This window comes from Mobula hypostoma, chromosome 12 (genome assembly GCF_963921235.1).
Source record: "Mobula hypostoma chromosome 12, sMobHyp1.1, whole genome shotgun sequence".
Lineage (NCBI taxonomy): Eukaryota > Metazoa > Chordata > Chondrichthyes > Myliobatiformes > Myliobatidae > Mobula > Mobula hypostoma.
Genome location: NC_086108.1, coordinates 110373049 through 110386526, shown reverse-complemented (window position 1 = coordinate 110386526; position 13478 = coordinate 110373049). Strand labels below are relative to the sequence as shown.

General features: G+C 41.9%; 1 protein-coding gene across 2 annotated transcripts in view; it reads right to left on the bottom strand.

Annotated features, from left to right (window-relative positions):
• Window positions 1–13478, bottom strand: part of prkacba (protein kinase, cAMP-dependent, catalytic, beta a) — a 228937-nt gene that overhangs the window by 15320 nt on the left and 200139 nt on the right. For both annotated transcript variants that reach the window (XM_063064778.1, XM_063064776.1), the window contains exons 6-8: window positions 8338–8464; window positions 5450–5545; window positions 4473–4595 (exon numbers count right to left, since the gene is read on the bottom strand). In XM_063064778.1, the coding sequence (XP_062920848.1) occupies window positions 4473–4595; window positions 5450–5545; window positions 8338–8464 (346 nt within the window). The remainder of the gene's footprint in view (window positions 1–4472; window positions 4596–5449; window positions 5546–8337; window positions 8465–13478) is intronic.

Genomic DNA, 13478 nt, shown 5'->3' with positions numbered 1-13478 from the left:
CTGGACGTGCCGGGTCACTGCGCAAACGGGATAAACCTGTGAGTCCATGGGCGGGGCCTCAATGCTGGCAGGCTGGCTTGTCAATCTTACTGCTGGGTACACCTCTCCACCGGCGAGGTCATTACCGAGTAAGACCTCCACATCTTTCATCGGTAGTTCGGGCCTCATCCCGATCGTGACTGGTCCGGACACCAAGTCGCTTTGTAGGTGTATCTGGTGCAAAGGTACTGCTTCAGTCCCTTTTCCAATGCCTTTTATGACCCTGACCTCCCCAGTCTCGGTCTCTGAACTAAAGTCTAACACACTCTTTAATATCAATGACTGACAAGCTCCAGTGTCTCTCCAGATCCGTACTGGAACTGGGTTTAACCCCTCCTTCACCAACACCAATCCGGCCGAGATAAGTCTCTCGTGCCCTTCCTGAACTTTATCAGACCTCTTCTCCCCTAGCGGTTCATTTACCAGTTCAATACAGCCAGACGGAACCGTCGTTTTCCCTTTTCCCGTCTCCTTCTTTGGGGCAAAGCACCTGGATGCAAAGTGTCCGACTTTCCCACAATTATAGCATACGACCCCAAGAGACTTCCTACCAAACTGCTCCCGGTCTACCTTATCCTTCTCACTAGTCCCCGGCTTACTTACTGACTTTTCTGGCGGACTCTCCCCGCCGTCCTGACTACCCTTCTGGTAGCCTTTACTCGGGGTAAACTTCATTTTATGTGTCAACGTGTACTCATCCGCTAACTTAGCAGTTGTGGCTAAAGTGTCTGCCTCTTTCTCATCTAGGTAGGGTCTCATACCTTCAGGGACACAACCTTTAAACTGCTCAATCAGGATGAGCTGTAGCACTCTGTCATAATCCCCAATGACCCCTTTCGAGGTGTACCAACGCTCACAATATGTCTGCTGCTCATGGGCAAACTATAAATACGTGCGGCCCCACTGCTTCCTCGGATTCCGGAACCTCTGCCGGTATGCCTCCGGGACCAACTCATAAATCCTGAGTATGGCCTCTTTCACCACCTCATACCTCTGGGCATCTTCTGCGGACAAAGCCGAGTAAGCTTGTTGGGCTTTTCCTTTAAGTACACACTGAAGCAAAACAGCCCACTTATCTCTCGGCCAGTCCTGACTTGCAGCAACTTTTTCAAAATGGAGAAAGTACCGATCAACATCGGTCTCGTCAAATGGGGGAACCAGCCTAACCTCCTGGGTCGCCCTGAACCCTCCACCTTGGTTCGGCATGGGCCCCTGCGCTGCCGTCATCTTTAACCTCTCCAGCTCAAATTCCCTTTCCCTCTGTTTCTCCAACTGCCTCTCTCTCTCTTGCCGTTCTAACTGTTCCTCTTTGTGTTCTAGCTGCCTTACCCGGAACTCGTGCTCGAGTCTCAATTTTTCAATCTGCACCTGTACTGCGTCTCCACCAGGGTTTCCAATAGATATCACCTCCAGCTCCCCTTGGGGAAACACACCTTTAGACACATAATGCTCTATGATAGCTCTGTGCATCTCCTCTCTCCTCATTGTCGACTTCCCCTTAAAAAGATTCAACCGTTTGGCCACAGCTGCCAATTCCGCTTTCCTGGCATCCTCCAATGCCTCCAAGGTCAGCGCCTTTAGAAATTCCTCAATCTCCATTTCTGCTGTTTGCCTTTTCTTTCTTTCAGGAATTTTAACCCAATCAATTTACCTCGTCCCAAATTTAGCGTTCAAAATCCCGGACGAGAACTCCACTTATGTTACGTACCCTGTAACTGGGTTGCCAAACCAGCACACATGGACCACTTAGTTGGAGTCTGGATTACTGGAACTAAGAAAGTTTTATTAAAGAAATAAGTAACACAGTACTCTAATCATAAGGATATAAATGCAACAGGTTAGCAATGATAAAACACACATGTACACAGAACTAAGATAATAGGATCAATCAAGCTCTATCGCAGTCTAGGGGTAAAAATGATCAGTCGCAGAGTTCAGTTCGGTTTAGTTCAGTTCGCAGTAATCGCTGTTGTGCCGTTGGGGAGAGAGAGAGAGAGAGAGAGCGAGCAAATGATGATATTCAAATCGGATTCAAACAGACCTTTGATATTCCTCGCAGTTAGCTTTCGGGCGAGCCCTTTGTAATGTCTTCTGAGGTCACCGACTGTGACCCCTCCGTTCCGGATACGATCGTTCTTCTGCGGTGAACCCGGCACCCAGGCAAGGGCGGACACACACACCAGGTTCCCGCCGATCGTACCCTTCCACCCTGTGCGTCTATGGTCGGTCCCGCGACCAGACCTCCAAAACTTCCACCAACTTGTGGGGGGGTGGGGGTGGGCACAATGCACTTCCAGGGTCTCGTTATCTCGTGGTGTCGTGGTGTGTCGCTTACCTTAGCGAACCTGTTCCTTTTATCCCCCTGCTGGGGTATCGCCTGTCCATCAAACTTCAAACAGTTCAGGTTCAAAGCAACCGGTCTGACAATACTTGGAACTGTGTCTCTTTTCATTAATCTCTCTTGTCTCTCATTAACATTTGGAATGTTTCTCTCTTTGTCTCTCTTATCAGTATCAATCTTCTGATAACTTGGTCTTTTGTCACATGTGCTGTAATGTTCCATGTTACAAGGATGTTGCTGGTAACTGAGAGATTGAGTTATGGAGAGAGGTTGTGAAGGCTTGGAGTTTATTCATTGGAACGTAGGATATGAGGGATGATATAGAGTTGCATAATATCACAAGGGGCATAGATTGGGTGAATGCACAGTCTTTTTCCAATATTGAGGAATCAAGAACTTGAGGGCATAGGTTTAAGATGAGAGGGGAGAGATTTCATAGGAACCTGAGGGGCAAAGTTTTCCATACAAAGGGTATTAGCTCCAGTATCCAAAGTCTCAAGCTGCTTTAGATGAATTTGTGTGCAGTAACCATCTCTCGGGCAAATGGAACTACATACCCCACAATTGGCAGATGCCTGTCTACTAAGAGGGATTTTGAAGGGTGAATGTTTCCTCCTCCTCATTCACCAACTGACCACTAATAAAAGAACACAAGAGAACAGGAGGCCATTTGGGCCCTCTTGTCTGCTCTGTCATTTGACAAGACTTCAGCAGAATTACCACAAACCTGCCTTAAAGCTGTGCACATCAGAGAAAACTCCTCTCCATGGACTCTGTCCAATACAGTCAGGAAGCATGTCCCACCAGGATCAAGGACAGCTTCTACCCCACTATATAAGAGTACTGAATGGGCCACTGCAGAATAAGATGGATTCTTCACCTCACTACCTCATTAAGGCCTTGCACCTTGTTTACCTGTGCTGTGCTTTCTCTCTAACTGTAACACTTTCTTCTGCATTCTGCTATTGTTTAACCTTATACTATCTCGATGTACTGTTGTAATGAATTGATTAGTATGAACAGCACACAAGTTTTTCACAATACCCTAGTATATGTGACAGTAACAAACCAATTTAGCATTGCATTATACCCACCCAACCACTGGATGGAACATTATGAACACTTATGACTGAAGACTCTCACCATCTGGGACATACCTTCTTCTCATTACTACCATTGGGGAGGAGGTACAGGTACAATCACAAAGAAGGCATGCCAGCACCTATACCTCCTTAGGGATTGGAAATTTAGTATGTCACCAAAGACTAGCATTTTTATTCAGGTGATTCTGCCTGGTTGCATCACCATCTGGTATGAAGGTGCCACTGCACAGAGGCAGCAGACTGCTGTATCACAGGCACAACCCTCCAACCACTGAGGATATCGTTTAAAGTAAGTTCCACCCTTATAAGAACATAAGACACAGGAGAAGAACTAGGCTATTTGGCCCATTGAGTCTTGTCTGCCATTCCATTATGACTGATTTATTACTCCTCTCAACATCATTTTCCTGCCTTCTCCCGGCAATGTTTGACGCCCTAAGTAATCAAGAACCTATCAACCTCCACTTTACATATACCTAATTACTTGGCCTCCACATCCATCTACAGCAATGAATTCCACAGATTTACCCCCCTCTGGCTAAAGAAATTCCTCTTCATCTCTGTTCTAAAGGGATGCCCGTCTATTCATTAAAGACCCTCACCATCTGCGCCCCACCTTCTGCGGGGAGCTACAGCAGCATGAAGACTGACAATCTAATGATCCTGGAACAGCTTCTTCCCATCCGCCATCAGGTTTCTGCAAGGTCCATGAACACTACTTGGTTATTGCTGTTTTTATTCTATGCTGTATTTATGCAATTTACAGTAATTTTTTTAATGTCTTTGCCTCGTACTGCTACCACAAAAGGCAAATTACCTGCTATGTAAGTCAGTGATCATAAATCTGATTCTGACACTTAGTAAATAGTGGAGCGGATGAGAAAACTATAAACACTATGAAGTGGTAGCAACACAACACAGAATGGTAAATTAGCAAAATGAGAAAGAAAAGATAGGAGTCTTGAAAAAAAATTAAAATCCAACTTCACCTTTCCAGAGACAATCTTTTCATAGATCTGTATCGGCTGGTCTGCAAAGAATGGGGGGTATCCAGCTGCCATTTCATAGATTAGAACCCCCAGTGCCCACCAGTCCACTGCTTTGTTATAGCCCTACAAATTGCAACATACAAAAACATTCAGGCACTCTATACAATGTGGGAGCACAAAACTAATTACATTTTCTCAAAATAAAAGATTATAAAGTACAATGCATATCACAAGTCTGGTGATGCAACCACTGACACCAGGTAAACAATCTTTGAAGAGTATTGATAATGATTGGGGTCACCCATCTTGTAAGTCACTGCCTAGAAGGCAGCAATGGAAAACCACTCTCTACAAAGGTTTGCCAAGAACAATCATGGTCAAAGACCACGATCACCCATGTCACTCATAAGCCTTCCCAAACCTCCTATCACAAAGGACAAAAACAGTGGACCTAGATGTTTCTCTCCATGTCACACTCCCTTCTGACTTGCTGATATGTTGCTGTTCATGGTCACGACATCATAATCTAACCCTTAATACTCCTCCAAAAAGTGTGCAAGGACCATTGCCACATGTACTGCAGCACCTCATGACACTGTCTCATGGTCAGAGAAAGGCAGCAGCTATAAAGATTAAAGATAAAGGTTACCTTTATTTGTCATATGTACACTGAAACATACAGTTAAATAAGTCATTTTGTGTCAACAACCAACACAGTTCGGGGATGTGCTGGCGTCAGCCCACAAGTTATTAACCCTAACCAACATATCTTTGAGATCTGGGAGAAGACCGAAACACCCAGAGAAGCTCACATGTGGTTACAGGGAGAACGTAAAACTCCTATGAGACAGCGGGTGGAAATTGCACCCTGATCGGGTATTGCTGGTGCTGTAAAGCAATTGCATTAACCTCTACACTACCATGCAATCCATACTGGACTGTTATGTACTGAGGAATCTATTCCTGTTTCAGCTTACCTTGCTGAGAATAATCTCTGGTGCCAAATATTCTGGTGTTCCACAAAGTGTCCAGGTTCTGCCCTTTACCCTCTTTGCGAAACCAAAATCTGTGACCTACAAATGCATGGGGTAAATATCAAGTGGAACCAGTTACATCTCTTTGTAAGTTTAAATTTAGTTTTAAATAAAAGCTGAAAATGATATCAGACTGGATCACTGGAGAGTGAAAGTGTGACAGAATGCTGCTAGTTCATTATTAAAACTGTCCCAAAAGATAATCAACCTGAAGCATCAACCATTGTTTTTCTTTCCACAGATGCTGCCTGGTCTGTAAAATATATTCATCTTTTTTATTCCAGATTTCAAGCATCTGTATTTTTGTTTTAGAATCATAGACTAATACAGCACATACACAGGCCCATCCAGTCCATGCTGAACTATAACCCTGCCTAGTCTATCAAGCTACACCTGGACCATAGCCCTCCAAACAGTCCCATCCATGTACTTATCTAAATGTCTGTAATTGTTGCAATTGACCTCACATCCACCACTTGCACCAACTGCTGAGTTCCTCATGTTCCCCTTAATCAGGCATTCACAACCTGTTCTATGCCATAGCCCATACCATTTACCAAGGGGTTTGGAAACCCCTGCCTTAAACATTTCACCTTTCACCCTTACCCATGACCTTTAGTTCTATCTAGTCTCACTCAACCTCAGTGGAAAAAGTCTGCTTACATTTACCTTATCTTTACCCCTCATAATTTTGTAAACCTCTATCAATCTCTCCTCATTCTATGCTCTAGGGAACAAAGACCTAACCTGTTCAACCTTTCCATATAACTTAAGTCCTCAGGTCCCAACAACATTCTTGTAAATTTCCTCTGCACTCTTTCAATCTTACTGATATCTTTCCAGCAGGTAAGTGACCAAAACTGCACACAATACTCCAAATTAGCCTCATCAATGTCTTATACAACTTCAACATAACATCCCAACTCCAGTACTCAATGACTTTGATTTATGAAGGTGATTTACAACTTAATTTTAAAAACATTAACTTTACACATAAACAAACAACAGTTGGGCCCAACTGTTTGCCTTTTGGTACACTTATGGACAGGTCACTTGTTTTAAAAACTCTGCTGGTAAAAGATTGCATTAATGATCTAACAGCTAATATCGAGCAGGTGGTACAGAAGCCTCAACTCCTACACCAGCAGGTTCATGAACAATTACTTCCCCTCAACTATTTGGTTCTTTAACCAACTGGCACAACCCTAACCACCAGAGTTTAAAAACGCTATGATCACTATGTGAAAATGGACTTTGTTCTCTTTTGTTCTAATTATATTCATTCTTGTAAAACTTGTGTTAAATGTATGATGAATTTAAGATTTTTTTTTGTGAATGCTGCTTATCTTAAGCTCTGTGCCTGTGATGTTGCTGCAGGTATGTTTTCATTGTACCTGTGCACACATGGACTTGTGCAGATTCAAGATTCAGGATTGTTTAATGTCATTTCCAGTACACAAGTGTAAAGGAGAATGAAATAATTATCTGATGCAGCACAAAAAACCTCCACAATGAATATAGATAAATAACTTATATACTTATGTTGATCCTATGTTCATAAAGTGATGCTAGACACAGAAGTGTCTGTACGTAACATGACTGACAGGAAATGATAAAGTAGTGGTGGTTGGGGGTGTGGAGGGGTGGGTTAGTGGGAGGTGGTGTTGATCAGCCTTGCTGCTTGGGGAAAGTAATGGTTTTTTGTGTCTGGTGGTCCTGGCATAGATGCTACGTAGAAAGTAGGACAAACAATCCATGAGCAGGATGGGTGGGATCCTTCTTGATGTTACTGGGTCATTTCCAGCACCTTTCTATGTATGTTCTTGATGGTTGATATGATAATAAATTCTTGACTTTAACAACAAACCAGATAGGACATGGGTGCTTATTTTCTTTACTGAAGAATATTAGGTGAGTGTATATAATAATCGGCGACCCTCATTATTACCTAGTGCCAGTTTGCTAATTTCTGTCCTACCACAGTTGGATTTGAGTTCAGAACAGTACCGTATACTGGTTACAGCACAGGAATCACTATACTATTGTAAAGAAAAATGGAAATTGGATATGGAAGGAAAATCTTCAAAACACAAATAAAAAAAATCATGCTTTCCACTAAAAATCATTGAATGACAGGGGTAGAAGGTGTGATGGTAGAAGACTGGTGGATAAACCACATTCCCACAAGACAGTACTATTGAGACTAATTGACAGATCTCAAATACTGGTTGTTTTTTCTTTACAGATTGCATAATCGGAGCTATTGTAATCAGAGAGATAAAGAAAAGAATTGCAATCATTTACAGTGATGATAAAAATCAGTAATGTGAAATGCCAAAATTGGCATTTGATTTTCAGAATATTTGCAATGATTAATGACAAACAAAAGATGTGAAATAAATTCAAGTCCATCTTAACCATGACATCATTTTTAGTATTTCTATTTCCCAATTTGACTGGGAAAATGTGAGTGTGGAAAACACTCTCTACCACTTAGTACACATTATTTATGACTGTGCCAGTAACAGTAATACTGTTGTATATTTAACTATATGTTGTATATGTCCTCACTCAATAAGGGACTCATTAAAAATAGTGCTTGAGTTTTGGGGAAGGTTAGCTCAGAGGTCACCAAAATAATCCACCAAGCTCACAGTGCTTTTTCCAAAAATAACAAAGTTACTGACGTAGAAAATATTAAATGTACAGTCACTTCAATCATTCTTCCTTCATTTGAAGGATGCATTAATGTACAGTCAAATAAGAATTCAAAAGTTGATCAATTTCTGCAGGAGAACTTCAGAAATCATTCCTGCCTCTGAACATCATACCTGGATGTACCCTTGTTGGTCAATTAAGAGGTTTTCAGGCTTCAGGTCTCTGTAGATGAGGTCTAACGAATGAAGGTACTCAAAAGTCAACACTATCTGGGCAGCATAAAACCGTGCATGAGGTTCACTGTGAAGGACGAACAGTTCAGGGAATGTATTAATTTAACAGAAAAATCAGATGTATCAATTAACAAATGAGAACAAAATTTGCACTGGGCTATTTAAAGTAAAGATTAAAGAAGTGTTTGTTACATGTATATCAAATCATGAAAACATACATCGAAATGCGTCACTTGTGTCAACAGCCAACAGAATCAGAACCACAATCAGGTTTAGTATCACTGGCACATGTATTGAAATTGCTTGTCTTTGCAGCAGCAGTGCAAAGCAATACATAATACTAGAAAAAATGTGATTGACAGTAAAAAAAAAGTATACAGTAAATAGTTACATTAAATTAGTAGTGCAAAATAGAAGTAAAAAAGTAGTGAGGTAGTGTTCATGGGTTCAATTTTCATTCAGAAAACAGATGGCAGAGGGAAAGAAGCTGTTCCTGAATTGTTGAGTGTGTGCCTTCAGGCTTCTGTACCTTCTTCCTGATGGACATAGTCCAAGGATGTGCTGGGGTTAGCCCACAAGTGTCACCATAGTTCTGGCGCCAACATGGCATACCTACAACTTATTAACCCGAACCTTGCGTCTTTGGAAAGTGGGAAGAAACCACAGCACCAGGAAGAAGCCCATCTGATCACAGGGAGTGTTAAGGCATATTTTGGAGATATGCAATATAGTAAATATAAATTTTAACGGTATCCAGTCTTCAAATCTGAATGCGGATTGTAGACTGAATTTAAAATGTAGCTCAGAACAACGGTGTTCTTGAAGCTGCAGATTACAATTGATCGCAAACCAGGAAACATCCATTTAGCTGAGGTGTCTACATATGCACAAATGCAGCTGCAGAGACAGAGGTGATTAATGCTCACTTTGGGTGCATTGGTGTGAAGATCTACATGTTTGAAACTCAAATGAAGCATTATGAATGCATTGTAACTATAGAAATTGTCTTGTTACCTTTGTTCTCTAACATATAAAATGTGATGTAATATTGGGTCAGGAGGCCACTTCTTTCAAGAGTGTCTCCAGTATGATTCCTGCTTGTTTGGCTGAATAAAGACTCCAATATTCACCAGCTTCAGTGTCTCTCCAATGACTTTGTTCACAGTCACAACAGGGAGAATATACAAACAATTTACTGACAGTGGCGGGAATTGAACACTGACTTGGTGATCACTAGTGCTGTAAATCAATTGTGCTAACCACTACGCTACCAGAAATCGGTAACAAATTAAACCCTGTCCTCGTAGTGCGTAGGTACACAGCTATGCAGTGAGTTAAACAGATTCTCAAAAATCACCCGGGACAGAAGTTTTTTGTTCGGGATGTTGAATGAAATCTTTTACTTTTGAAAAGATGTTATTATTTCAAAGGCAAATAAAGAGTAGATGGGATGTGTGTATTTCCACTGTGTGCAGCAAATCGAATCAAACTAACTCATGCAGGATATGGGATGAAAAACAACTTACATACCGGAAGTAATGTTCACACAAAATGAACTGCACCTCCAGAGTCCAGAACATGACATAATCCTAGACAGTACGTGCAAACTCCACACAGACAGTCCCCAAGGTCAGGACCAAACCCAGGCCTCTGGCACTGCGAGTTAGCACAACTCACACATCACCAACATCTTCGCACTGAGCGTTGGTAGGTTTGCTGAGAGATGAGGGCACAGGTTCATTCCAGGGGAGCAGTGCAGTGGGCAGGAATTCATGACACATAACTGGCACAGAAACAGTGAGGGCAGGGGTGTGGTACCAGGATTCCAGCTGTCACTAAAGAACCTAATGACATTTCCAGTGCCAATTCTATTAGCACTCTTGTTCTTTGGAATGATGCCTGCATGCTAAGTGAGATTTGGGACATGTCCTCTTCTCATTACTACCATTAGGGAGGAGGAACAGGAGCCTGAAGAGCCACACTCAGTGATTCAGGAACAGCTTCTTCCCGTCTACCACCAGATTTCTGAACTGTCCATGGACCCTTGAACACTATCTCATTATTCCTTTTTTGGGCACTATTTTATAATTTATAGTAATCATGTCTTGCACTGCAATGCTGCCACAAAAAAAATTCACATCATATAAATCAGTGATAATAACTGATTCAGATTACCACACAAAACTTATTTTAAAATTATTCAGCTTGGTCATTTATTTAAAGATATAGCATGCTAACAGGCCTCTCTGGCCCAACTATGCCCATTGCCCATGGGACCAATTAACCAACTAACCCGTACATCTTTGGAATGTGGGAGGAAAGTGGGGTACCGGAGAAAATCCATAAGGTCACAGGGAGAATGTACAACCTTCAGCAGCAACAGATTGAACCTGGGTCGTCAAGAGCATAGAACAGTACAGCACAGAGCCAGGCCCTTCAGCCCACAATGTCTGTGCAAACCATAACCAATTAAACTGAACATCTTCTGCCTGCACATTACTTACGTCACACCATTCCCTGCATATTTATTTCTTCATCTAAAGGCCTCTTAAATATCACTCTTCAATAGTCTCTTAAAGCGGAGGCTGATAGGTACTGATAGATATTTGTAAGGATATCAAAGGTTACAGGAGAATACGGTTGAAAGGGAAAAATATCAGCCATAAGACCTTAGACGTAGGAACAGAATTAGACCAGTCAGTCTATCAAGTCTACTCCGCAAATTAAATCATGTCTGATTTATTACCTCTCTCAACCACATTCTCCTGACTTCTACCCATACTTCTGCCAGGTATGATGTTGTGGCCATCACTGAATCGTGGCTGAAAGATGGTTGTAGTTGGGAACTGTATGTCCAAGGTTACACATTATATCAGAGGGATAGGAAGGTAGACAGAGGGGGTGGTGTGGCTCTACTGGTAAAGAATGGCATCAAATCAGTAGAAAGATGTGACATAGGACTGGAAGATGTTGAATCTTTGTGGGTTGAGTTAAGAAACTGCAAGGGTAAAAGGACTTTGATGGCAGTTATATACAGGCTTTCCAACAGTGGCTGGGAGGTGGACCACAGGTTACAACAGGAAATAGAAAAGGCCAGTCAAAAAGGCAATGTCATGGGAGATTTTAACAAGCAGGTCGATTGGGAAAATCAGGTTGGTAATGGATCTCAAGAGAGTGAGTTTGTAGAACGCTTAAGAAAGAGCTTTTTAGAGCAGTTTGTTGTTGAGCCTACCAGGGGATCGATCAGCTATACTGGATTGGGTGTTATGTAATGAATTGGAGGCGATTAGGGAGCTTGAGGTAAGAGAACCATTAGGAACCAGTGATCACAATATGATTGTGTTCAACTTGAAATTTGATAGGGAGAAAGTAAAGTCTGATGTAGCAGTAATTCAGTGGAGTAAGAGAAATTACAGTGGTTTGAGAGAGGAGTTGGCCAAAGTAAATTGGAAGGAGCTGCTGGCACAGATGTCAGCAGAGCAGCAATGGCGTGCATTTCTGGGAAAATGAGGATGGTGCAGGACAGATGTACTTCAAAAATGAAGAAATACTCAAATGGTAAAATGGTACAACCGTGGCTAACAAGGGAAGTCAAAGCTATTGTAAAAGCAAAAGAAAGGGCATACAACAAAGCAAAGATTAGTGGGAAGATAGCAGATTGGAAAGTTTTTAAAAACCTACAGAGAGCAACTAAAAAATCATTAGAAGGGATAAGATGAAATATGAAAACAAGCTAGCAAATAATATCAAAATGGATAGTAAAAGCTTTTTCAAGTATACTAAAAATAGAGAGATGAGAGTGAATATAGGACTGATAGAATACGAAGCAGGAGAAATAATAACGGGGGACAAGGAGATGGCTGATGTACTAAATGAGTATTTTGCATCAGTCTTCACTGTGGAAAACACGAGCAGTATGCCTGATGTTGTAATGTGTGAAGGAAGAAAAGTGGGTGCAGTTACTGTTACAAGAGAGAAGGTGCTCAAAAAGCTGAAAGATTTAAAGGTACAAAAGTCACCTGGACCAGAGGAACTGCACACTAGGGTTCTGAAAGAGATTGCGTTAGAGATTGTGGTGGCATTAGAAATAATCTTTCAAAAATCATTGGACTCTGGCATGGTGCCAGAGGACGGGAAAATGGCAAATATTAAGGAAAGGAGGAAGGCAGCAGAAAGGAAATTATAGACCAGTTAGCCTGACCTCAGTGGTTGGGAAGATGTTGGAGTCAATTGTTAAGGATGAGGTGATAAAGTACTTGGTGACACAGGACAAGACAGTACAAAGTCAGCATGGTTTCCTTCAAGAAAACTCCTGCCTGACGAATCTGCTGGAATTCTTTGAGGAGATTACAAGTAAAATATATAATATATAAAGGGGATGCAGTGGATGTTTTATATTCGGACTTTCAGAAGGCCTTTGACAAGGTGCCACACATGAGGCTGCTTACCAAGTTAACAGCCCACTATACTACAGGAAAGTTACTAACATGGTTAGAGCATTAACTGATTGGTAGGAGGCAGTGAGTGGGAATAAAAGGATCCTTTTCTGTTTGGCTGCCAGTGACTAATGGTGTTCTGCAGGGGTCAGTGTTGGGACTCTTTTTATGTTGTATATAAAGCATTTAGATGATGGAATAGATGGCTTTGAGGCTAAGTTTGCACATGATACAAAGATTGGTGGAGGGGCAGGTAGTGTTGAGGAAACAGGTAGGATGCAGAAAGACAGATGAGGAGAATGAGCAAGAAAGTGGCAAATGAAATACAATGTTGGAAAATGCATGGTCAGGCACTTTGGTCGCAGAAATAAATGTGCAGACTATTTTCTAAACGGGGAGAAAATCCAGGAATCTGAGATGCAGAGGGACTTGGGAGTCCTTGTGCAGAACACCCTGAAGGTTAACTTGCAGGTTGAGTCGGTGGTGAGGAAGGCAAATGCCACGTTAGCATTAATTTCAAGGGGTCTAGAATATAAGAGCAAGGATGTGATGCTGAGGCTTTATAAGGCACTGGTGAGGCCTCACCTTGAGAATTGTGAACAGTTTTGGGCTCCTCATCTTAGAAAAGATGTGCTGACATTGGAG